This window comes from Furipterus horrens, unplaced genomic scaffold (genome assembly GCF_987537825.1).
Source record: "Furipterus horrens unplaced genomic scaffold, mFurHor1.1.pri manual_scaffold_4, whole genome shotgun sequence".
Taxonomy (NCBI): domain Eukaryota; kingdom Metazoa; phylum Chordata; class Mammalia; order Chiroptera; family Furipteridae; genus Furipterus; species Furipterus horrens.
In genome coordinates, this window is record NW_028327174.1 from 151993349 (window position 1) to 152019530 (window position 26182).

Here is a 26182-nt window from a genome sequence, read left to right on the forward strand (position 1 = left end):
GGTAAGCTGAGAGAATGAGATTAGAGCAAAGACTGTCATCCTTAGCTACACATGGAAACTAACTGTGGAGGCTTTTGATGAAATAGACATACCTTGTCCCACCACCACAACATTGAATTAGCAGATGTAGGACAAGGTTCAGCATCCAGATTTAAAAAATTCTTCCTAGGTGATTCTGATTTACAGAAACTAATTCTGCACGTGGAATGAGTCAATGCTCATTGAACTGAATCTTTGAGGATAAATAGGAGTTTGATGTCAAAAGGTAATCTAAACAGATTCCAAGTCAAGAAGCCAGGCCAGGACCAGGTTGACATGGGAATTTGTAAGTGCTTCAGCATGACAGCAGGATGGAAGATGTAGTGCAGATTGTGTGTGTGAAAAGAGAGAGGACACGGATACCCAACAGGGGCAGAGAGAACATGAGGGGCTGGGCCTCATGGGGAACAGAGGATGTTGCGCATTGGGGATCCAACAGGGGCTGTAAGACCTGGTCACCATTCCAGGTGGTAATGGAAGAGGCCACAGGCAGTGTATATCATAGGGCAGGATTCGAGAGAAACTTTTAAGGCAGAAGCCACCAAATTTGACAGCTGTACATGCTGCGTTTTCTATTAGTAACATCATTTCTGAGATTTTTTTGAGCCTTCGCTTTTGTTTTTTTTTCCTGAAATAATAGAAGGCATTCCCTTGTATTCACATATCCTCAGTTATTTTACCTTTCCTCCATATGCCTAGAGAATACTGTGGAAAAAACCCTGACACTATGTAATCGAATGAGAGTTCATATATGTACTCATTTACATTCACATATATTTTGTATTCACATATACATCTTTTTTTTTTTTTCTATTATCAGCAATCAAGTTCCCCACGGCACCTACTGAGAATAAGCCTGGAAGCTTTGTGAGCACAGTGGTGGGGAGAACTCTATGAGCCTGTTGCTGTCTGTGTTCCATTATGCTCTCTCACTTGACATTTGTGAATGCAAATATGTCTGACAAGTGTAAATAAGGGTTTCACACCTCAGAGTAGTACCCATTTCCACCTTACCGTTCCTTATCATACGTGTGTTCAGTGACGAACGTGCTGTTATAATCTTCCAATATTTCCTCAGTTGGAATTTTGTAGAGTGCAATGTGGTTTCCAAGGTGTAGACACATATTTGCTTCTTTCTCCTTGCAGAATTCAGCGCATTTTCAAATACCTTGAAAAGATGCCAGAATGAAAAAAAGAAATACTCAGTGTTTAGCCAGCGGACAGAAGAGGCATCTGCCACACAATACTTCCAGGTCAGGGAAGTTGCCCCAAGTGGAATTGACTTGTTTCAAGGTGACACACACCTGTGAATAAACCTGAGCAGGGTGGTGGGTGGACAGGAGACAAGTGGTATTGTACTGCAGTGGCTCTGGAAGTACGGTCCCCTGAGCAGCAACAGTAGCATCACCTGGATTAGAAACCCCACTCTGTCACTTACCAAGTTATCAGGACTTAGGCAAGCTTCTGTATCTTTCTGAGCCTGTTTCCTCAGCCGAAGAACATAATTCATCTGATTGTTGTGATGATTTAATCTGAAGTTAGGATGTGTGTGAATCACATAGAATGCTGCCTGGCAATAGACAACTAACAAATGATGGCAGTTACAAAGAAGATATCTATCACTCTCACTGCTCATGGGTTTGTATGCACCATGTCCCCTACCCAGCTAGCCTCATCGGGTTGTCACCATCACTACCTTCAGCTCCACCCTCACCCTCAACCAGGAGTTCTAACCAAGAACTGTTCTTCTCCCTGGGCTGATGGGACTCATTGGGGTCATCCATTTTTGCCCTGGCCCGTTTTCTTATTTCTGTTATTTTTGATCGTGCTTTTTCATAGCCTTGGCTTTGGGAAGGGCATGTATGCACTTACCTGGTCAAGATCTAGGCCTCAAACTGTTATATGGAGTCGCAGTCAGAAGTCTGGAGTCTACTTAGAGTTCTAAGCCTCACAGATAGAGCCAGTGTGGACCATCACTGCCTCTGTGTACTCAAGAAGGTGCTGCCTCATGGGTTGTTCACTGTCCCTCTGTTTCTCTTATCCTTACAGTTTTATGGCTGCATTTCCCAACAGCAGAACATGATGCAAGATTTTGTGAGGACAGCCACTTACCACAGAGCCATCCTCCAGAACCACATTGACTTTAGAGATAAGGTAATAATAATGACAGCACTTTATTAATCGTGTGTTAATGGTTATTAACCATGTTAATAAGTCTTGTCAAAAGCTAGAATAAAAACCAAGTTTTGATAGAATTTCCCTGTGACCGATAAATTCCACTCCTGAATATATACCCCCCAAAATTAGAAGCAGGTATGCAAACAACTGTTTGTACATCAATATTAAGCAGCACTACTCATAATAGCCCCAAAGTGGAAACAATCCAAATGCTCATCAGTTTATAAATATATAAGTAAAATGTGGATAGTCATACAAGAGAATATTATAAATATTACTTACATTTCTGTTATCCATAAAAAGGAATGTAATGCTGATACATGCTTCAATGTGGGTGAACTATGAAAACATGCCAATTACAAAAGCTCATATGATTCCATGTATAGGAAACATCCAGAATAAGTAAATCCACAGAGAGAAAGCAGACTAGTGGTCCCAGAGGTTTGGGGATGAAGAAATTGGGAGGGTCTGCTTAGTGGGTACAGAGTTACCTTCTGGGGTGAAGAAAATGTCTTGGAACTTGACAGAGATGATGGTTGCATGACATAGTGAATGTACCAAATACCACTGAACTATACCCTTTAAAATAGTTGATGGCTACTTTTATATTATGTGAATTTTACCTCAATAAAGAAATTAAGCTTTGAGTGCCAGGAACTCTGGAGACTATATGCACTATGCTTTGGCACACAGAACAGGTTAGGAGCTTTATTGCTACATAAGGACTAGCTCTTATTTTATCACTTTACTACTTTTTCTTTTTTCATAAACTTCACAAGTGCCTGCATTTATTTCCATCACAAAATGTATCTGAATGAAGAATGCTTATGAATACATTATATAAGTGTTGTTTATTATTCTCCTACCTGTTAAACAGACATGTTCAAATACTAATATAATTCATCTCAAAAATAAGGGTCCTGTTCAGAGGAATCATCTGAACTATAGGTTATAGTTTCATTCTTTCCTCATGTGTGATCTTAAGCAAAACACTAAATTTCTCTGAGCTTCACACTCAATTCCACTACCATGGTAATTGTAAATGTATGGCCTTTGATATTGCAGTATTAATTCCACAGGGAACCCTGGCTGGTTTGGCTCAGTGGATTGAGCGTCGGCCTGCGAGCTAAGTGTCGCTGGTTCGATCTTCCAGTCAGGGCACATCAGAGAAGGAAAACTCTGACTCCAAAAAACCTCCGCTGCCTTGCGGCATACCTCTTCAGGGGAAAGGCTAAGGGAGTAAACCCCGACAGAAAATCCGGAGCCGGAGTCCCTAAGGCGGTTTGACGTTGTAGTCAACACCGGCAACTCCTGCGGCGCACCTGAAGCCAAGCTGTATTGACTCCGTCTTTCCCTTGGATCCTTCAGCTGCGAAGAGAGGGGGGGTCTGCTGCATGAGCAACAGCAGACCCTCCATATCACCCTGCCCAGGCTCTGTAGCTTCGGCTTCACTGGAGAGGACGCTCCAGCGTCATCGCAAGATGTCGATTCGACACGGGAGGAGACAGATACCGTGTCACTCCCAAGTCGGACTGCACGGCCATTCTCGGCGGTGCAGATGGACTCTTGAGAAGCTACACCATCGTCTCTCGAGACGGATGGCTGCCGACGACGACGACGAATTCCACAGGAAGGGTGTGGTGAAACACTGAAAAAATGATCCAAATGACTCATGCCTCCCTGTGTCCACATTTATTTGCAAAGTTGTGTAGCGGCTTCTTTCATTAAGAAATAGGCTAATTTTTTACCCCCTATCTCTGAGCTGTCCTTATGATATACTTTAATCAATAGAATATGACAAGCGGTAACATTGGGTGAACTTCAGCCTAGGCATTAATGAGCCTTGTGGCTTCAGGTCTCACCCTCTTGGAACACTGAGACCTCCCTCCTGTGAGGAAGCCCAGGCTAGCCTAGTGGAGGTTGGAGGTACAAGGAGGAGAACTGCGGCTCTCCAGACATTGGCCAGCACCAGTGCCAGACCTGTGAGTGAGGCCACCTTGGACCTCCCAGTCCAATCCCCCTGCAGCTGAATGCAGAAACATGAGTGAGTCCAAGCAAGACCAGAATGGGGAGAAATAATAAATCATTTCCAGTTTAAGCCACCACATTGCAATGGGTTTGTTATGCTGCAATAGCTAATTAAAGCAGAGATGATGAGTGATAAATAGGCCTCCCATTAGAAGTTGATTGCCTGTGGCGTTCTTTCCTGTGGCTTTTTTTCCTGTCATCTCCATTCTGCTATTAAGCCCATCAGAAATTTGTTTTTTATTTTGGTTATTGTATTTTTCAATTTCAAGTTTCCATTTAGCTCTCCTTTTTTTTTTTTTTTTCTTTCTTCTTTTATTTATTTATTTTTTTTGGGGGGGGGTTCAATAACAGTTGTCCCATTTTTCCCCCATTGCTCCCCCCCACCCAGCCCACCCCCTCTCCCACAATCATATCCCTACCCGTTGTCCATGTCCATGAGTCATTTATACATGTTCCTTTACTAGACCCTTTTCTTACTTTGTGTCATCTATTTCTTGACTGACACTTTCCTACTTTTCCATTGATTTCAGCAGTGTTCACGATTACTAATTGGAGCACTTTTTTATGATAGTTTAGCTTAAAAGTTTTTGTCAGATGATTCTAATGTCTATGTCACTGCTGTGTTAGCTTCAGTTGATTATCTTTTCCAGGAAATTGAAATTTTCCTGATTATTAACATGCCAATGATGTGAGACTGTTTCTGTATATTTTCAATATTATGTTGTGGGACTCTAGGTCTTGTTCAAAGCCTATGGATAATGTTAATATTTTGTTTTAAGTATTCATTCAGCCTATGTTGTGGCTTAAACTGGAAATGATTTATTATTTCTCCCCATTCTGGTCTTGCTTGGACTCACTCATGTTTCTGCATTCAGCTGGAGGGGTGTTGGACTGGGAGATCCAACGTGGCCTCACTCTCAGGTCTGGCACTGGTGCTGGCCAATGTCTGGTTCAGGCTCTGAGTTCCATGCCACTAGTTGGTCTTCTGAGGGCCCTGGTTCCTACCTCAGTTCAGGTTTCAAAGCCTTAGTAGTGCTATTTGGATCTTTCCTATGTATGTGTCACCCGGTGGCCAGTCTGGCACCTAGGCATAGTTCTCAGTTTTGGTTTTCTAATTGAGATCAAATCCATGAGTGTACAGGTTGAGGATAAACCAATTTATATATATATATATATATAATATATATAATATATATATATATATATAATATATATTTAAAACCCTTTATGGGATTGCTTTGCCAAGTTCAAGTTCCTTCCTCTCCATGGTCTCCCTGGTACGTTTTGGTCCCCTGGGGACACTTTTCAGTCTCTGGGCCAAAAAGCTCACTCTGCCATGCACTTCTATGACTTTGCCTACATATTGGCCAAAAAAGAGAAAGAGGGGACAAAGAGAAAAAAAAAAAAAAAAATGGGGTTTGTCCCAGCCTTTGGGAGTGATGGCACCATTGATAGTAGTTTTGGTTCCTGGCAGCTTTTCTGACTACCACAATATTGCTGGGGGCTGGAGCATACACAAAGGGAGGAAGAGGAAGGGAGAAAGGGAGGGAAGCAGGGAGGGGGAGGAAAAAGAAGAGGGTTTCCACACTCTCTCTGAGCATCAGGACTTCCCTTTCTGGATGCTGGAGCCAGAACTAGAAGGCATCTTCTGGAGCTCTCTTGTCTGCACAATGGTGCCCATTTTCAGTGTTTGAGTCCAGGCCATGAGTTGGGCCTCAGGGGATATGGTTTGGTAGTATTTCAAATTCTGGTCTTCTTTCCCAATCTACCTGCTACTGCTTACTTTTCAGTCTTCAAGTAACTGCTTCAGGCATTCTGTCCAGGTTTTACAGCTGTGCACAGGGGGAAAGACAGGGTGAAGTGGCTCTCTACAACTTACCCAGGGCGGGGTATTTTCTAAAAGACAAACCTAGGTATTCAGGTGGGAGGAGGGTGACAGTAAGCGATGAAGGTAAGGCAGAAATGGCCACATTTGATTAAAGGGCCTCATGTGTCTTGTCATATGTCCTGAGGTGCCAGGACCCTTGCTTTGCCAGGGAGGCATGTCTGTTTAATAGTTATGAAGCTAACACTTCTAATGAGGATAGAGGAGAAAAGCTTGTTGCTTTTGACACCTTGTCTGTTACTCAAGATTGTTAATAAGCAGTTTAATTGACCTAAGGTAGGTTTCTTGCCAACTAAAAAAAAAAGAATTTGAACTCCACTATTAATCCATGGCTTGAGGATGATATCACGATGCAATCCTTTTATTTATAGAAACTTCCCTCCTTCTGAATTTGTTTAGTTTGAATCTATAATCTATTTTCTATTATATGTAATGTATTTTCTATATTATCTATAAAATGATTTTAATTTTGATTATAGTTTCTAAAGACCACTTCCCAAACTACTAATCATACTAATAATTTGCATTAGGTGACTCTTTCTCAGAATTTCACATGGATTATGTTACTTGACCACTTTATTTGTATATCTTTTATTCTATATAAATGAATAACCCTGGCTGGTTTGGCTCAGTGGATTGAGCGTCGGCCTGCGAGCTAAGTGTCGCTGGTTCGATCTTCCAGTCAGGGCACATCAGAGAAGGAAAACTCTGACTCCAAAAAACCTCTGCTGCCTTGCGGCATACCTCTTCAGGGGAAAGGCTAAGGGAGTAAACCCCGACAGAAAATCTGGAGCTGGAGTCCCTAAGGCGGTTCGACGTTGTAGTCAACACCGGCAACTCCTGCGGCGCACCTGAAGCCAAGCTGTATTGACTCCGTCTTTCCCTTGAACCCTTCAGCTGCGAAGAGAGGGGGGGTCTGCTGCATGGGCAACAGCAGACCCTCCATATCACCCTGCCCAGGCTCTAGCTTCAGCTTCACTGGAGAGGACACTCCAGCGTCATCGCAAGATGTCGATTCAACACGGGAGGAGACAGATACCGTGTCACTCCCGAGTCGGACTGCACAGCCATTCTCGGCGGTGCAGATAGACTCTTAAGAAGCTACACCATCATCTCTCGAGACGGACGGCTGCCGACGATATAAATGAATATATTGGATCAGGTCTTCTTTAAGTCACTTCCAGATCTAACCTTATTTGATTCTACAAAATGCCCCTTTCCAGCCAGCCTGAAATGGGCTTATCTGCCAGCGAAATGAAACAGGCATCCATCTGTTGGGGTTCAGGAAGGTGATCATTAATCACATGGTGGATAATTAATTATATCCCTTTACCCCTCTGAGTTCCGAACTGATTCAGAAGTAGACACAGATGTCAGGTAGAAATCATAATACCACCTTTATTGTTGGAAATGGTGTTTGGAGTACAGTACTTGGATCTGTGTCCAAATAGAGACTCCTACTTTGTTTTTCCTCCAAAATAAAATATTCTACCCACTAAACAACTGGTCTCCCCAGACAAGGCCAGACCCTGCCCAGCAAGCTTCCACATAGGGGACTGGAGAATGCATACTTGAGGCGGGAGAGGGCAGGCTGGCCCCTACCAAGTGCCGGCTAGATAGTCTTAGTCCTATGTCTCAGTCAGATGGGTCACTTCTGTCATGAGGAAAGAAGGAAGAGGCGATGACCATTCTTACTTCCAGTATTTTCCACTCCTGGGAGTAAATATCCCCTCCCCTCTAAAAACTGAAAAAGCAAATTGTCCTAGTTTTAGTGTCCCAGGAATCTCCTCAGTCCCAGACAAACTAGGATGGCTGGTCACCCTAACTCCAAATCTATCACAAATCCAGATTCTTAACAATCTTTTGTTTGTTTGTTTGTTTGTTTACTTTATTTTACTGAAGACTATTTTGAATTACCTGTGTGTCCATGGAGGATGCTACCTTTTCACTAAACCCTTGTATTCTTTCCCATTGAAACTGATTACCTAAAAGGGTATTATTAATACCAATGGATGGCTATTATTTACTGAGGAGACTTGCCAAAGGAGACTTGTTTCTTTGGATTTAAGGATGGGGTGAAAACACTGTGGTTTCTTAAACACTCTTACGTATGCCTGAGGCAGCATCACCCCGGGGTTGTGTCCCTCAGTTCTGGAGCCAGGATGCTGAGTCGAAACTCCTGCTTGGCCACTTACCACGCACCTGCCACAGACCTTCATCCTATTTGCCTTGAGATCTTGCACAGGCTGTCTACCATCTCTGGGCTTTAATTTCTTTATAAGATCAATATCTACATCCTAGACTCCTTGTAAGATCAAGATGATATCATGCATATCCAGTGCTCAGTACATGGCTCATATATAAGTTCGGTACATAGTAGCAAGTATTATTATTATTATGGATGTTTTGGTCATGGTACTATAGTTTCCCCCTCTGTTATAAGTTTAAATCTTTCAAATTTTGATTTTTCATTCTGCCTCATCAATGCAGTTTTAATGAAAATCCTTTCTTGGCCAGAGCACTGCTGGCTGAGAAGTCCATTTGGAATCCATTCAAGAAACTGACCCTGCTGGAACCCAACCCATTCCCCTCCTCAGAGTTTCTGTTAATTGCCATCTGGCTATTTTTAGTTTCTTCCAGCGTTTGCTGGGTACAAGCAAGGAAAGTCCATCCTGCTGAGGGTGAGGGGCTGTGTGAGCTGTAGGGTTTTAATTTGGAAATGTTTTGACACTTCATTTGTCAGGGCACCAGTTGCCAGAAACTTGTGAAAATAAGCAGGAGCCAGGAGTTGTTGTTTTTTTTTTAATCAGCGTTTTCAGAGGAGAGAATCCCGAGTTGCAACAGCTGCTTAGTGCATCCAAATGTTGGCTTAGGCAGCAGGGGTTCAGGGATTTGAAGGCTTCAGATAAAACAAATAACAGCAACAAAAATGCAAGGCAACCTGTTCAGATTGTCATCTGATATTCAGATTTGCGGAGCCTGAGCTTAAGGCTCTCCCGATGTGGGCTTTCTTTGGGGTAACCATCAGTTTGGTTAAAGGCCCTTGAGTTCACTCTAATCCTGCTGTGAAATTCTCCTCCCATTTTAAAACACTGCACACTTTTGATTAACCTGGCACACTAGTGGGGCCTGACCTTAATCATTGGTGGGAAAAAAGGCTGCAGTACACACCTTCCAAATAGACCTGTCTGCACGTGATGAAATAGCTTTTGCTTCCTTACATTTTTTAACCTCTTTAATGAGGTATGAATGACATTCGAAAAGCTCTACATATTTAATGTAGATGAGTTTGGAGATTAGTATACGTCTGTGAAATTATCCCCACAATCTTATTCACTCACTTCCCAAAGTTTCCTCCTGTCATTATTATTACATTATTATTATTATTATTATTATTATTATTATTATTATTATTATTATTATTATTGTTATTATTATTATTTGATAAGAACTCAAAATAAAATCTACCCTCTTAGGAAATTTTTAAGTATGCAATACAGTATTGTTAACTGTAGGAACTATGCTTTGCCATAGATCTCTAGGAATTAAGAATTAAATTATTCATCTTGCATAACAGAAGCTTTGTACCCTGTGACTAATACTTTCCTGCTTGCCCTCTCCCAAGTCCCTGGAAACCACCATTCTACTCTCCGCTTCTATGAATTCAACTATTTTAAATAACCTTATATAAGTGGAACCATGTAGTATTTGTCCTCCTGTGTCTGGCTTATTTCACTTTGATAATGTCCTCCAGGCTCATCCATATTGTCACAAATGGCAGGATCTCCATTTTTAAGGCAGAATAATATTCCATGGTGTGTATATACCACATTTTCTTTATCCATTCTTTGAATTCTCCATTTCTCACTCCTAGGTATCATTGTTAACGTGGTGACAGAATCCTTGTTTAGAGCTGTGCAGGGAAGTGGGAAGATAGAAAATAACTCATTATTCCTGCTTAGGTCCTTTGCATTTTCTATCTCAATTAATCTCATTTAATCTCAGTATCTTAGTCAGTTGGTTTAGAAACCATCTCTGCTAATTAAATTTTTAAAAAACTATTTTAAAAAGAAAAACAATTTCCTACAAGGATATAGGAACATTGAGGAACTAGGCTTAGAGGCTACATAATGAGAAGTGATTTCTAAAATCATGCAGCAGAATTGACCTCAGGAAGGCAGCAGTGCAGCTAGACATAGACAGTGCCACTTGGCAGAGCCTTCACCCAGTGCTGCATTGGGCATTGTCCTGAGACTCTCCCTCTGATGCGCTGGAGTCTGGAGGTAGCCGTGACCTCCTCAGAGTGAATCCCATGCCATCCCAGGCTTCACACGCTGAGCTTCTCGTGCAGAGCGCATCTTATTGGCGGAGCCTCAGTCCTGCCTGTGCGTCAGCTGTGAGGGTGCTGGGAGGAAGCTTCCAACACCTTCAGCTTCCCCAGCCGGGGGCTGCTGATGCCTCTCAAGTGGGACATTCCCCAAACAGGAAGGAGTCAAATGCAGAGGGTACAAAAAATGATAGATATTGGTAGTCTAACAGTATAGGTAAAGGGACCAGATCTACATCAGTTTAATTAACTTGCTTTACTGTTCACATCTACTGAATGGTAGAGCTATATGCAAACTCAGGCCTGTTTGTATCAAAGCCTGTCCTGCAGGGAGATTTGGGGAGCAACAGCCATTCTTTATATGATAATCAAACTGATATTTTATTTTATTTATCTACATGATTTTTGGAATGTGTATGGGGTGGGATTTGTGATAGTGAAAAACAGTCTCATATATAAATATGTATGTATATAGTTGACTATTGAGCAACACAAGTTTGCCAGGTCCCCTTATATGCAGAGTTTTTTCAATTATTATACAGTCAGCCATCTGTATCACTGGGTTTTGCATCCATAGTCAGTGATTTTTGTATACAGAGGGCCAAGCGTATGCATTGTTCTACATCATTTTATATAAGGGACTTGAGCATTCATGGATTTTGGTATCTGCGGATGGTTCTGAAACCAATCCCCTGCAAATACCGAGGGATGATGATTTATTTATTGAAAAGGCATAACAAGTATATTTGTGTTTGTGCTTTTTATGGTTTTATTTTTCATGTGGCTTGGGTTTTGGAAGCTGCCTTAGTTTCATAGGGCTGCCATAACAAATGACCACAAACCGAGTAGCATAGAACAGAAATGCATTGTCTCATAGTTCTGGAGGCCAGAAGTCAGGACTCAAGGTGTGAGCAGCCTCTGAAGGCTCTAGGGAAGGCTCTTCCTGGCCTTCTCTTACCATCTTTGATTGCTAGGAGTCCTTGGTTTTCCATAACTTGTAGAAGCATCACTTCAATCTCTGCATCCATTGTCACATGGCATTCTTCCCATGTGTCTGTGTCTCTGTACATGAATCTTTCTCTCCTTATAATGACACCAGTCATATTGGATTTAGGGTCCACCACAATCCAGTATAATATCTTACCTTGGTATATCTATAAATATATTTAAATATATAAATAAATAAATAAATAAATTTATATTTACAGGCTCTGGGTAGACATGAATTTTGGGGGACACAGTTAAACCCAGGACAGAAGATAAGGTTCATGTTAGATCCTATATCATAAAAACTTACCCCTGGGGTTTTCTCTGTAATAGAGATTGAAGAGAGAGAGAGAGAAAAAAAAAAATAGATTTGTTTTAACTGACCTCTTTAACTTCTTAGCCAGAAGAGGGCCTCTGCATGGATTTCCTGATTGTGAATATGAAGTAGATGGTATGTCTGTGCCAGAGTTCTCCTGAACTTGAATAGACTCTGCTCCTAAAAGCATACTGGAGGAAGATGCCAGAGTTGGCAGAGGAAAATGCTTTCATTTGGTATGAAAACAAAGTGCAGCTTTCAAGGAGAGCGAGCAAGACTGAATAAACAGTGTCCATAGACTGCTTTTAGGATATTTGGAAAAGAGAGAGCTGAGGCTTTAATGCAATAGATGAATTTCTAGTCAAGATAGCTGTACTTAAAGCCTATCTCTGCAGCTTTCAAGATGGTGACACATGACCTTAATATTTCTGAGGTTATTTTAAAATTGGGATAAGAATACCTAACAGATGTGGCTGGAGGAATTCAATGAGCTACCCATATGTAGCCTCAGCACATCATCAGAATGCTGTGGGCATAACTGGGGAATCTGAATAAGAAGTCATTGGCACTGCAAGGGTGTGACTGACCTAGACTTGTTAGGATAAATTAGGTTATGCTGCTGTAACAATCAATCCTCAAACTTCAGTGATTTAAACCAGCAGATTTTTATTTCTTTCTCATGGTTCTTGTCTACTGTGGATTAGACAAGTCATTCTCACTCCAGGACCCAGGCTGAAGGAACAGCGTCCTTGTGACACATACTAGTTCCTGTTGCAGAGAGAAGGAGAGAGGGGCACATCTTCCTCCTGAAAATGACCCATGCCACTAATGACCATATTACACTGGGCTGAAGCAAGACACGTGACCACTGATATTTCTAAAGGGCAAGGGAGTGCAATTCTACTCTGTACCCATAAGGAGAACCAGAAGTATTTGTTGAATGGCACTAATAATGACTATCATAACAGATGGCACTTTTGCAAAATCATTAAAGAAGGGACAGATTGCTAAGGTGATATTCTCAACGCATCATCTGTGCATGGGAGGGAACTAGGAAAACAAGAGGGGGTTGGAAGGATTAATATTTTACTGATAGGGTTTATTGGATAATATACTGGTAATTTCTGCCTGGTGTATTACCTACCCACTGAATGCAAGGCAGTTTAGAAAGTTCCTAGGGTTGAATTTCCAAACCTTTGACATTGCTGCTAAGAGAGCACTGCGAAGGGCCAATTGAGAGCCTTTGCTGACTTTGCAAAGGCTTATACAGAAGACTCTATAGAACAATAACTTCTAAACTAGATGACATTTTCAATATCTGCTTTCCAGGATAAGAATGTAAGTAAAGAAAATAAAGGCAGTAAGAACAGTTAAATTGACAAAAACAATCAATGAATAAGTAGTTCAAAGGACTATACTAGAGCCTAGTCTTTTCTGGCAATAAACCAGGAATTGGGTTCACAATTAACTCAGAACTGGCACCTAAATCATCTTTTCATTTACTTTCCTAAATCTGAGGTGTCAACACCATCACTGACCTTCAGAATGGTGGCTTAGGTTTAGAAGTTTCAGAAAAGACAGACTCATAGAAAGCTGTCAATCATGATGGTGAATTTTATATAGCTACCACCATTTCTAGGTTCCCTAAATCACAGATAATGAGGCCGGCTAATAAGCTGGTACTCTATTAGGGAACAGTCTCAGAAAGCAGGAGTAAGGGAAAGGGGAGTGAGGCAGGGAAGGAAGGAGAGTAAGTATAAGCATGTGGATCACTGGGCTGGCCACATTTATGAAAAACTGTTTCATGTCACAAGACCTCTACAAAAAGGCCACATGAAGCCACTCCATCTTCAAATAGTTTGTCCAGGGGAAAAAAAGGAGAACGGTTCATCCTCAGGCTGCCATCTCTCCCCTTGGTCCAAGATATTAACTCCCCTTGCTCTAGGGTGCACATCATGAGTGTCAGATGGTTCTGTGGTGCTTGTGTCAGGCCTCAGCAGCACCAAGGAACTCTGAGGTAGGAGGCAAGAGACAAAATGCAGGTGGCATGAGTGAGGTAAGCACTGTTTTTTGTTTTTTTGTGTGTGTGCCATGAGGAACTAGGAGAAGCCCCTGCAATAGACTCCTTGGACAGTGGTGGCTATAGCAGCAGCAGGGACAGCAATGAAACTCAGCTCCAGTTTTTAAAGATCAGCACAGGCGGTTTCTAGAGCCACTCTGGCCAGAGAGCAAGTGTTCCATTCTGGTGTGATACAGAAACTGAATGCACATACAGTAGTTCCTATTCTCCGTTGTTTCACATGTTGAGATTTCAGTTATACACAGTCAACTGGGGTCCACAAACATTAATGGAAAATTCCAGAAATAAATAATTCATATATTTTAAATTGCACTCTGTTCTGAATAGCACAATAAAATCTCGTGCCATTCTGCTCTGTCCTGCCCAGGATTTGAACCATCCCTTTGTCCAGCATATCCCTGCAGTATGTGTCCCTGCCCATTAGTCACTTAGTAACTATCTAGGTTATCACATTGACTGTGACACTGTCACAGTGCTTGTGTTCAAGTGATCCTTATTTTACTTAATAATGGCCCCAAATTAATTTACCTATTTTATTACAGTATATTATTATTATTGTTTTGTTTTGTTGGTTTTTGTTGTTAATCACTTATTGTGCCTAATATATAGATTAAATTTTATCATAAATGTGTATGTATAGAAAAAAACATGTATCTATGGTTCAGTATTATTCAAGGCCTCCACTGGGGGTCTTAGAACATACCCCTTACAGATAAGGGGGCACTATTGTGTTATAAGCATTATCTAAGCCAGGAACCTGGAGGTCAATCTAGACTTTTTCTTTCCTTTCCAGTCTCCAAATTCTTTAGCATCTGCTAACTCAGCATTTTTACAACTCTCCCGTTGCCCTCTGTTCCACATTAATTCTTAGTTCTCATTCTTATTGTACCTTTCCTAGAATATTGCAAACATTTTCCAGTTAAGATATCTTTGGCTTGAAGTAGGAGAAAATTCCCACTGAAATTAGCCAACACAGTTGGAGATAGTGTGACAAGGAGGTGTTTTAATCCAATTACTCTGGGCATCAAGTCCCAATTTAACCATGTTCAGGAAAGAAGAGACATCTTCCCTGTGTATTTGTATCAGAAGGGAGGAAATCTTTGCCAGTAGCCAACCAGCAGACTTCCCTTCGGGTCTCATTAACAACATTATGTCACACACCAAAGCCTGAGGCCGTAACTGGCAAGAAGAATAGAACCATCTATGATTGCCCTCGACCAATCTGATCCCCTCCCTGGGACTGGGGATGGATAACCACATGGAGGAGGGTAAATAATCAATAAAGGTGAGGTTCTGATAGAAAGGAGGAAGGGGCTGAGGTTGGTTAGGAACCACCAGTGTCTGCTCTCCTACTTCTGATCTTGTCCCCTCCAACCCAGGTCACCAGAATGATGCTGCTGAAATGTGACTATGCAGTGATTACACAGTTGAAAACTTTTCCGTGATCCCTCTTTGCTTAAGGATCAAGTCTAAGTTCTTAGCCTTGTATACAAGACCATCTATGATCAAGCATCTGCCACTTTCTCCAGCTTCTGCTCTTGCCATGTTCATGTCTCAACCACACTCCTACTTCCACCCTGAAGACACACATCATGCTCCTGAAGAAGTTTACTGTCTTCCCACCATGACTGGCTCTACCCTTGGGTGCCTTTTTCCCCATGGATCCTTCTTCCTGGAGCTCCTGCCCTTCCCATCGTTCAGATGGTACCACATTGCTTCACCTTTTAATTTTCACTACCCAGACCACCTCAAATCTTTCCAGAACCCTTCGTAGAGTAGATTATTCCTCCTTCATACCCTAACAGTGCTCTTTATATAATTCTAACATTGCCACTGCGCATGCTGTTGTGCTATTTTCTTACATATGTCTTTCTCCTTACCAGACAGTCATGCTGCATTCATCTTTGCACTCCCAGAATCTAGCAACACTTGGCAAAATTGGTAAATAGTAGGTACTTAGTTGGTGTCTGATGAGCGTAAGGGTTTAGAGCTGAGTGACCTAGTCTGAGTCTGTTGGCAGCCTTTGAAGGGGGTTAACCAATGTGAGATAATCTCAGAGTGATCAACACACATTTTATTTTCCACAATACTAGAGGAAAATAGTTGGAGAACTGGGAAAAGGGCTGGTTCAAAGATTGGTGATGATTTTACCTGTCCTCTGCTGGCCGACCAGGCAGAGTGAAATGGGAGTTCATAAGTATGAATCTCGTTATTGAAATACAGGCAGCCCTTTGGTTGAAGGCAAGTTTCACTACACAGCAGATGTAGAGTTCTGTCTTATGTGGAGCTGTCATTACAGACTTTTCTGCCATAATTAAAGTGCTAATTGTCTGAACAAGATGCAAATCTAAGCTGCAAATTCCATAAAGAGCTCTTCTGTAGCCCTTGAGATGATTTGGAATTTTTCTTCTCTGATAAAATCCAGAGTAAGAGCTGTGATGGCTAGAAAGGCTGTATACTCTGTGCATATTCTGTTACTGCCTAGAAAATGTTCAGTCAATAGTTTGAACATTGGAAGAGTTGGGTGAAGTCTGTAGAAATAGGCAGCCCCTGACAGGTAACAATGATGGTGAAAGTACATGACACTGCAAGAGCATGGTGTACATGTATCTTTGTGTGCGTATACAGATGTAATAAAACGATGGCTGGCAGAAGGAATGATGGCAGCGAAAGTGCCCAGGCAGGTAGGACACAGAATTTAGGAGTATAAGCCCACAAAAGTGGCAGTTGGGGTATTGTAATTCAGAGCAGCCATTGAGATGCTCAAGAAAATAAATGAATAAATAATAACTAGCATTACTGGATTCATTGTGGGATAATCAGGACCTCAATATTGGAAGACAATTATAAAAATTCTGGGGTGAAAAAGAAAGTTAATGTGACCAAAATTACTATAGAACTGAAGGTGAGGGGAGTAGCTAAGAGCATTAGGTTTGAAATAGGTACATTTGTTTTTATCTCGTCTCTGTAATTTATTAAGTATAGGACTTGAAGGTGAATCTTATTCTTAGCCTCTTTATCTACAACATACAGGACGTGTTTGTATCCACATTATAGAGTTGTCGCCACAAGTAAATAAGTTAATGCCTGTGAACTACTAAACAGGCATAGCACATAATAAGTACAAAACAAATGGTACATAATTTCTCTATTTTTACTCTATTATTCAGGGCTTGTTTTGTTTCACACTTTCATTAGAACTTGGATGTTCCTGGTTAAGTTTAAGCTAATAAATCTAATTAAATAGCTTTGAACCCACTTGGAGTCTTTTTAGCCCTGTCCAAACATTTTGCAGGATTTCTTTGCCCAGGAACCGAGAAGAGCATGTAATTAAAATCATCTGTATGAGTGAAGTGATTATCCAAATGTTGAAATATTTTAAACTTTTCTTACAAATAAATTCATAGAACTTTTGGCCGTTGTTACATGGACTAATTGTTGACTTTTCCGTATTAGTCCTGGCAGAGATTTCACACCATTTTCTGGTGTTTCCCCCATTATAAGCCCCAAATTAATGATGTCTACAGTTACTGCCTATATATCCAAGTGCAGCTGAGGATGAATTCTGTCTCTAAAGGAACGTTTGCACAGAACTAACTGGATTGTAACATGATAAATGGCAATGTCAAAAGTAAGTTATACTTTGAAAGGTGTTTAAGATCCCTGAAGTGGAGTAAAAGGTGTTTTCTCAAGGAGGTAACAGATTTGCACCATCTTTTCTAGATCATGACTCTGTTCCCTGTTTGTGGTACTGAAACATATTATCGTTTATTCAGTTTATTCAAGAAAAATTTAATGAGTATCTATTATGTGCCAGACCCCATATTATATCAGATTCAATAGTGAGTGAGAAACAGATCAAGGTCCCTCCCTTAATAAAACTCACAATCCAGGGGAGGGAACAGATATTAATCAAGTAATCATTCATTGAATGAAACATTATAACTATGAAGGAAGAGTATAAGAAAGTGATGATAAGAAAGAAGCAACAGGAGGACTTATCCTGGGAAAGGAGCAAAGATTAGAAAAGTCTTGCCCTGGCTGGTGTGGCTCAGTGAGTTGAGTATTGGCCTGTAGACCATAGAGTTGCTGGTTCAAGTCTCAGTCAGGGCATAAGCTTGGGTTGTGTGTCAGGTCTCCAGTTGGGAGTGTGTGAGAGACAATCACACATTCATGTTTCTTTCTCCCTCTCTTTCTCCCTCCCTTCTCCTCGTTCTGAAAATAAATAAATAAAATCTGAAAGAAAAAAGAAAAGATAGGAAAGTCTTTCCTGATGAGGAACTGTTTGGGGTCTAAAGGATGAACTGGTATACCTGCCAGGGTACCTGCAAGGAGAGGGATAGCATAACTTACATGGTGGTTTAGGAGAGTTATATAATGGGACTGTTTACAAAGGTGTTGGCAGAGGCAAGGGAACCAACATGGGACTAGCAAGAGTAGGTATCTCTTACCACCACTAGGCCTAAAGGGGCAGGGGGAAGGGATGGTTACTGGAAACCTAAGAGAATGGTCGTAGTGGTAAGAGATGGAGGCCCAAAAAGTGCTGTGGCTTTTGGGGGACAAAACCTATCTGTGGAGATCCAGGAAGGAAGAAGCTAGGAGAATACATCATCTGACCTCACTGTCCTCACTCCTTCTGACCTCCTGTTGTCTTTTCTCTTGACTGATCCCACCTAGGGATCAATGACAAGGAAGCCCAGTGGTGTAGTCTATGCAGGTCAGACTCTTGACAAAGAGCAGGATGGATAAGAGTGAGAAATAGATCTGGTGGAACAAATTGAAGAGATCTAGCACAATGGGCATTGAGTAGGTAAAATTTTTTAAAAATTACTATAAGCTGATATCATAGTGTAGTGAGGAGTACCCCAGGCAAGGGGAGCACCATGTACTAGGGCCCTGTGGCAGGAAGGGGCACAGAACCTTGCCAAGAGGCCACTGTCAGGGCAGAAGGCTGCCTCAGATAGTTAGTGGAGGAATCCGTGGGATGTGCTTGGATCAGCGTCAAGGAGGCAAGACAGAGATCATGGAGAGAGCCAGGGTAGAAAGTGTCAGTCTGTGAGGGGGCTTGAAGGCCAAGAAATAAGAAATAGGCAAAGAAGCAGAAGACAAGCTTTGGTGAGACAGTTCAGGATAAAAGGCAAGGGCATCCTGAGTACACCCTCTCTGAGTGCAAGCTCTGAGAAGCAAGAACACTCCCGGAGTCCAAATGGCTAGCAAAAGTCAGAAGTCTTTTCCAGAGATCTTTCAAGGTGCTGTTGGCATTAGAAGGCTGCCATACCAAGTCATTCCATTCACTCATTTAGCAACAAATAAATATATATATTAAGGCTTTTTATGTTTCCTAATGTGCTAGGTGTTAAGAGATAAATGATGTGATTCTTGTCTTTGAAGAGCTCAACGGCTAAGCAGGGAGATAAGCATGTAAAGAAATATTTGCTATATCCTATAGTAAATGCTATTAAAGATCTATGTCCCAGGTGCCAGAGCCCAGCCTAGACTGACTGGGGAGGTGAGGTAAAGAACCCTGAGAGATGTGATGTCTGAGCTGGGTTTTTCATTCCCCAGGTGGAAGAATGAAAGGAAGTATTTCACCCAAGGGAAATGTATTTGTCAGTGTATGCCAGTTACTAAAACAAATTATTCCTAAACCTCAGTGGTTTAACATAATAAAATTTATGTCTTGCTCATGCCATGTCCAGTGTGTTCTGAATAGCTCTTCCCAAAGTGGTGACCCAGGGATTCAGGCTTTTTTCTAATCCAGCAGGTTGCTTCCAATGCCCCTGAAGAGAGTGTGGGGAAGATGCCCTAAAACATCAACCACCTTGGCCCAGATGTGATACCTATCAGTTCCCCTCACATTCCATTGGTCAGAACTAGTCACATGGCTGTACGTAGATGCAGGAAGGATGGGACATGTAATCCCAGTGGGGCAACTGCTTCCCAACAACTGTGGTCTGAGAGAGCATGATGCTTTTGGCAGGCTGTTAGCTGCCTTTACCACAGGGGATTGCACATGCAGGAGCATAGAATCAGGGGAAGGGATGCTGTTACTGAGCCTAGAGTGTGTGGGGTGGGAGGAAGAAGAGACTTACAGAAAAAGGGGCCAGAAAAGTCAGTCATTGCTGAATTGTTCAGGCCTGAGGTGACACACCAAAGAAACCAGACCCTCTTCTCCAGCTGCATGTAACCATGAGGAGTGGTTACCCAGGGTGCAGTGTGATTTGATTTACACCTCTTCACAGTTTAAATTCCTCCTGCCCTCTTAGGGAGATACTTTTCCCTAGGGCAAGAAAATATATCACGTCTGCCAAGATCCTCAGACATACCCAGTTCTGTGATGGTCTACAAATGGCACAATAAAAAAATAGGCTCCATGTAATCTTCTGTGAAGACAAGAAAATAGGACTAGAGATAGCTCTAAGGTTTCCTGAGGTGTCGTGCAAGAAAGTGTAACACAATTTTTTGTGCTAATGTTCCCTTATCACCCAGTCTTGGAAACCCCAGCTGGAAAGGGCTGAGGTAGTAAATTTCCAGTGAAGCCTGAATAATTGCTTTGGCCATTGGTTTTTCACCAGGGGATTTACTCTCAGCCTTCCACAGCTTTGCTTCCATTATCATATGGCTTACACAGAGAAGGCAAAATGTCCCTCTCCCTCTTCCCGCTGTCCCACCAGCCCCAGACTAAACAGTCACTTATTAACTTTTAAAACATACACACAGGTTGGAAGTAGCTGGCCTTATCTGGGTAATACTAGCAAAAGGTCAGATTCCTTTTCAAGGCTTATTATGCTGTGTTCTGAAATAGACAAATAAGATTAATTTTGGCTTGAAATTAGACACAAGGTATTTGGAAATTGCCTCAGTCTGCAATTTTTCACCTCTAGCTAATGTTTAGGTCTATCAAAGCATCTTTCTACCTAATGAACTAATTTGCCAGAAGTCGAACTATATTAGATTCCCTCCCATCTCTGTTCCTTTTCTCTTTTACCCCATTCCCTTTTTCCTATGTCTCTGGCCTGGGGGTAATAAAAAAAAAAATTCTTTGGTGTTCAGTATGTAGGATCAAGAGAATTTAAAAACAACTGTTCTAAGATGTGTTTCCTGATACCCAAATGAAAGAGGCAAAGAGCTCCATTCACCCACTCTAGGGCACCTGTCACCAGAGCAAGCAGGTGCAATATCTATTGTCTCTTAATTGTATATCCATATTTTATATTGATCATGGAATCTAAGGTGTTATATTTTTAATTAAAGAAGGCTCTGGGAATGTTTTGGATGCAGTGCATCTTTTGGGGGGATCATGGATTGTATTCTCAATGTAATAGCTCCCACTCCCTAAATAGCACTCACGGATGTTCTTGAAATGGACCAGGGGTCAGGTGAAGGTGATGCATTTCCTAGGGAGGATAAGGAGAAGTGAATGTTGGTATTTCTAAAAGTATAGACAGCCTGGCAGCAAATTCTGGAGACTGGGTGACATTTTAAATTGGTAAGGCTCCTAATTACCCAAACCCTAGGAAACCATATGGAATACAGTCACAGCTCTAGAATTAATATAAGTGAGCACTGTGAACCCATTACTAACAGCATGTTCTCTTAAAATAATGGCACAGGATCTGTGTCAGCACAGTGTGGTGTTGCAGTTAACATACACACACAACCTCTTAATATTTCCTGATTTTTGGAAAATTTTTCCTGCTATCAAAAAAAAAAAAAATTTAGCTAAGTTTTCCTACAAAAAGTAGTATTTTGTCTCCTTGTCAAACATTGCCTAATGGTATTGCTGTGTTAAAATGTCATGTTTATATTTTTAATATTGGTATAACAATTCCTGCATTGGAACAAGCTAATTATTGATGCTCTTTAGCAAATAGATTCTTTTTTGCAAATGTAGAAGACTTAAGGAAAGTAAGTACAAAGAACCTCACATGACACTAAAAATAGTCCTTTGAATGATCAAACCTTACAAGCTTCAGGGAGACAACCACTTTTGTGTTCCTCTTCATGGTTATCTCTGTCATTTGGGTTCTAAACCTTACTAGCAGTTTGGAGACAAACAAATGAGGTAACTAACTGCTCAATAGATTAAGCAATTCATTACTTCTACTGTGAAATACTTTGTAAGATAATTATTTTTATGCTAGCATAAGTATTCCCATTTGTTCAAAATGCCAATCAATAAGCAAGCTAAAAGAGAAAAAATGTCATATTTATAAGGATGAATTTAAGTAAGCAATATATGATTTTATGGAACATGGCAGGAATATCGAGATTCAACTCCTAGCTCCTGTACTTACCACTAGGTGAACTTGGGTTGGTCGTTCAGTATCTCAGATTTTCAGTTTCATTGTCTTTACAGTGGGCATAATAATGCTGTCTACTCATGTGTTTATTGTAAGGATTCACAACCAAATTAAAGGGCTTGCTCAAAGCTAGTTGTAAAAGATGATAAGAATAAAAGTCATTGATGAGACAGAAATACAATAACCTGAAATTTCAATGATCAGACAAGGCCTCAGGTTCAGCAGTGTCTGGGGAGGGGGCCCAGTATGTACAGCGCACCTGTTGTCTGTCAGCATGAAGGTCCAAGTGTTGGACCTTTTGTGCCAGTGAATGATGGTTTTCTTGACTTTAGTCCCAGGTCTGAACACAGAGAACAGAAGAAAAGTTTCTGTTGATTTCATCTGTCCACTGCTTTAATACCCTCCATATAAACCTCCCCACCTTTGTGGAGGAGGCCTGGCCAAAAAAAAAATACCTCACTTTTGGATTTTTAAAGATGTTATTTTCAGTTATTTCTGACATTTTAATATTTTTATATATGTATAGAATTTAATATATAATGATATACATAATTCTAAAACTTATCTGAGACAATGCTCACTTTGTTCATGTCGACTGATTTGATAAGCAAGCTCACGCATGTCACTCACTTTTCTTGGCCCTGGTCATCCTGAAAACAATCAATGCTCCAAGAGAACGATAATAACAATAGCAATGATTTGAAAAACACCAATAATGTGCCAGGTGCTTCATATACACTTTATATTACTTAATCCCTACAGCAAACTTTAAGAAGTGGATATTAATATCCCTGTTTAACATAAGAGAAAAAGGAGTCTCACAGAGATGCGTCACTTGGCCAAGGTAGGACCACTTGTAAATATCCAAGCTTGCACCTAAGTCTCATCGCAGTGCTCAAGGCTGGCCTGGTGCCCACGGCCTAGCACCTGTTGGTGTTTTCACCCTGTTTTTGCATTCTCCTTTCCTTCCAGGTTGTTCTAGATGTTGGTTGTGGATCAGGAATCCTGTCGTTTTTTGCTGTCCAGGCTGGAGCTAGGAGAGTCTATGCAGTTGAAGCCAGTTCTGTAGCACAACATGCCGAGGTGAGTGGTTTTTACTGCAGCTACTCACTAGGCCTTCAGTAAGCTTCAGGGGTCTTTGTGATGGACTTTTCCAAGTACGTAATACGGAAGAACTTTTTATACCAGTTTGATTTTTTTTTCCTATTAAGATGTTACTGGTGAAAGAGTCCAACTTCATTGGAGTAATTGATATGAAAAAAATTATTTTAAAAATTTCATGATATTGAAACTGTAACACAACTTTCTTTCTCCCCATTGATCAGGGTGCAGGTGGACCCGAGGGAGAGGAATGTTGTCTTATCGTTAATGACCCGCCAAGGTGCGGAGTCAGACCTCCCTGAAGCTAGGTTTATTTTTTTCTTAGTTGCTGTACTGACAATAGCTGCACCACTCACTTTAAATTTTATTTTTGGTGTAAGGGACTATTGCTTCATGGTCGAGCACAGGCTCCTGTCTGTGTTTCAAGGAAATTTTTCAGATTTTAGGTTCTAACTGGAGGACAAGGAAATGCTTTGTTTTAAATATAGTGCTCTATTATCATTACAAAATGTGTACAAAGAGAATAAGTTGAAGCAAGAGTAGGGTAATAATGGCTTTTGATAACATTTGGATATTATAACAACCCAATCAAGCTGCCAAATTTGGGTGTGTGTGTATGTGTGTGTGTGTGTGTGTGTGTGTACTCGTGTGAAATGGGGAATGGACTTGTCACTCACTCATGAAGGAGGCCTGCATTTTAATGAGGGATAGCATGACAGAGAAAGAGGAAAGCTAGGCTGCTGCTTCTGGTGAACATCATGAAACTGTCCTCCAACCCTGGACCACTGGTGCTCTGAGTGATGCTTGGTTTGGATTGAAGCTCAGGGATAGGCTAAGACAAGTAGCCCACAGGGCATGCTGGAAGGAAAGACTGCCAGGGCCTCATGGCTGGATGGCATTGCATCCTTTTTCGTTCTTCCAACAAGCCTTAGATACAAATTTTTTGGTCGTATGCTTCTTCAAAAATTCTTAAGAGTCATTTTTATTAAATAGTGGGCACACACAAAAGAATATTTGTTAAATGTGCACTGTGTAAAGAATAACAATACACCTCTTTTAAAAAACAGACTATTTGCATTTCCAGTAAAGGTCCTTGTGTCTTTTCCTGATCATTTCTCCTTTCTGCCCTAAAGAGAGGTAACTACTATTTTGAATTTTTATTTATTATTCTTTTGTTGTTCCTTATAGTTTTACCAGATATGTTTCTGTCCCTAAACACTAACCCTCATGAACTTTCCAAAAATGGAATCATAATATATGTGTTCTTCTGCAATTGGCTCTTTTTTAACCCAACATTATGTTCTTGAGGTTCATTTTGTTGATGCATACAGCTGTTCTTTATTCATCTTCAATGCGGGATAGCATTATGTTGTATGAAATGTCGCAAGCTGTTAGTTCCCTGCGCTGCTGGCAGACTTTAGGTGACTTCCTTTATGAAAGTGTTGTTATTATGAATACACTTGCATGTACTCCCCACTGCCTCTTTGCTGGAGTTTCTCAGCATATACGCAACCGTACAATTGTTGGATCACAGGGCAGGCATGCCTTCAGCTCTGCTCTGTGATGCGAAATTGGTGTCCAGAGTGGTTGTACCAGTTTTCACTCCCTCCAGAAGTTAATGAGAATGCCATCATTATGCAGCTTTGTTAGCACTTGGTATTATCAGGCTTTGGATTTTGCCAATCTGTATTTAAGACACGATATTTGTGGTTTTAATCTGTACTCCCACTTACTAATGACTGAGCATTTTTGCAAAGTGTTTTGCCCATTTCTCCTTTCTCTCCTGGAAATACCTTTTCACATTTTTTTACAGTTTTTCTTTTGAACTGTTTTTCTAATTTGAATTCATTTGTAGGAGTGATTTCTATATTTGGATATTAATCCTATTTAGTTTTATGTGCGGAAAATATCCGCTCCCAGTTTGTACCTCACCTTTTCTCTTTCTCTATGGTTCTAGTAAACTTTAAACATGGAATTCTAAATAAAAGAGAAGAGGCGAATATAAACTTATATAGAGAGAATTCCATAGATAAAAATGTCTGTTCGATTTTAATAAATCTTAAAGTGCATTCTTAAGGATGAGGAGTTGAGTGCAGAACTCTGTTTCAGATGCTTCATACCCATTTAATCATTTCTACATTCTGTTGCTGCTGTGATTCTGTTTGTTGGGGAATGCAGGAGAAACAGGTCTATTCTGTATTCAAAGAGATTCTGTTGTAGTAAGAATATGATCTTGTATCAGACATTTCCTGCGCCCCCCCCCGAAAAGAAGAGTGGCATAATTTAGGCATTTTATTTTTCTCATATAGCCTCTTTTCTCATACATATTAATGTGGTTTGAGACACATAAGATATTTATTTTTTAAACTTTAAAAATCTAATATTCTTTTTTTATCTGTTTTATTGATTATGCTGTTACAGTTGTCCCAATTTCTTTTTCTTCTGCTCCCCTCCACCCAGCACCCCCCTCTCTCCAGCAGTCCCGTCACTCTTAGTCCATGTCCATGGGTTATGCATATAAGCTTTTTGACTTAATCCTTTCCTATACTATTCTCAGCATTCCCCTGTCTATTCTGCACCCTCCTACTATGCTTCTTAATTCCTGCACCATTTCCCTCTTTCTCCCTGCTTCCCCCTTCCAGCTGACACCCCTTGACATGCTCCCCATATCTGTGATTCTGTTCCCACTCTGGTTGTCTGCTTAGTTTGTTTTTGTTTTTTTAGATTCAGTTGTTGACAGTTGTGAGTTTGTTTTCATTTTAGTGTTCATAGTTTTGATCTTCTTTTTCTTAAATAAGTCCCTTTAACATTTCATATAATAATGGCCTGGTGATGATGTACTCCTTTAGCTTTACCTTGGCTGGAAAGCACTTCATCTGCCCTTCCATTCTAAATGATAGCTTGCTGGATAGAGTAATCTTGGTTGTAGGTCCTTGCC

The 26182-nt window shown here is 40.9% G+C and overlaps 1 protein-coding gene across 3 annotated transcripts in view; it reads left to right on the plus strand.

The window, feature by feature from the left end:
• Nucleotides 1-26182, plus strand: part of LOC150013077 (histone-arginine methyltransferase CARM1-like) — a 233289-nt gene that overhangs the window by 116039 nt on the left and 91068 nt on the right. For all 3 annotated transcript variants that reach the window (XM_090275844.1, XM_090275846.1, XM_090275845.1), the window contains exons 3-5: nucleotides 1186-1292; nucleotides 2089-2193; nucleotides 23116-23226. In XM_090275844.1, the coding sequence (XP_090131970.1) occupies nucleotides 1186-1292; nucleotides 2089-2193; nucleotides 23116-23226 (323 nt within the window). The remainder of the gene's footprint in view (nucleotides 1-1185; nucleotides 1293-2088; nucleotides 2194-23115; nucleotides 23227-26182) is intronic.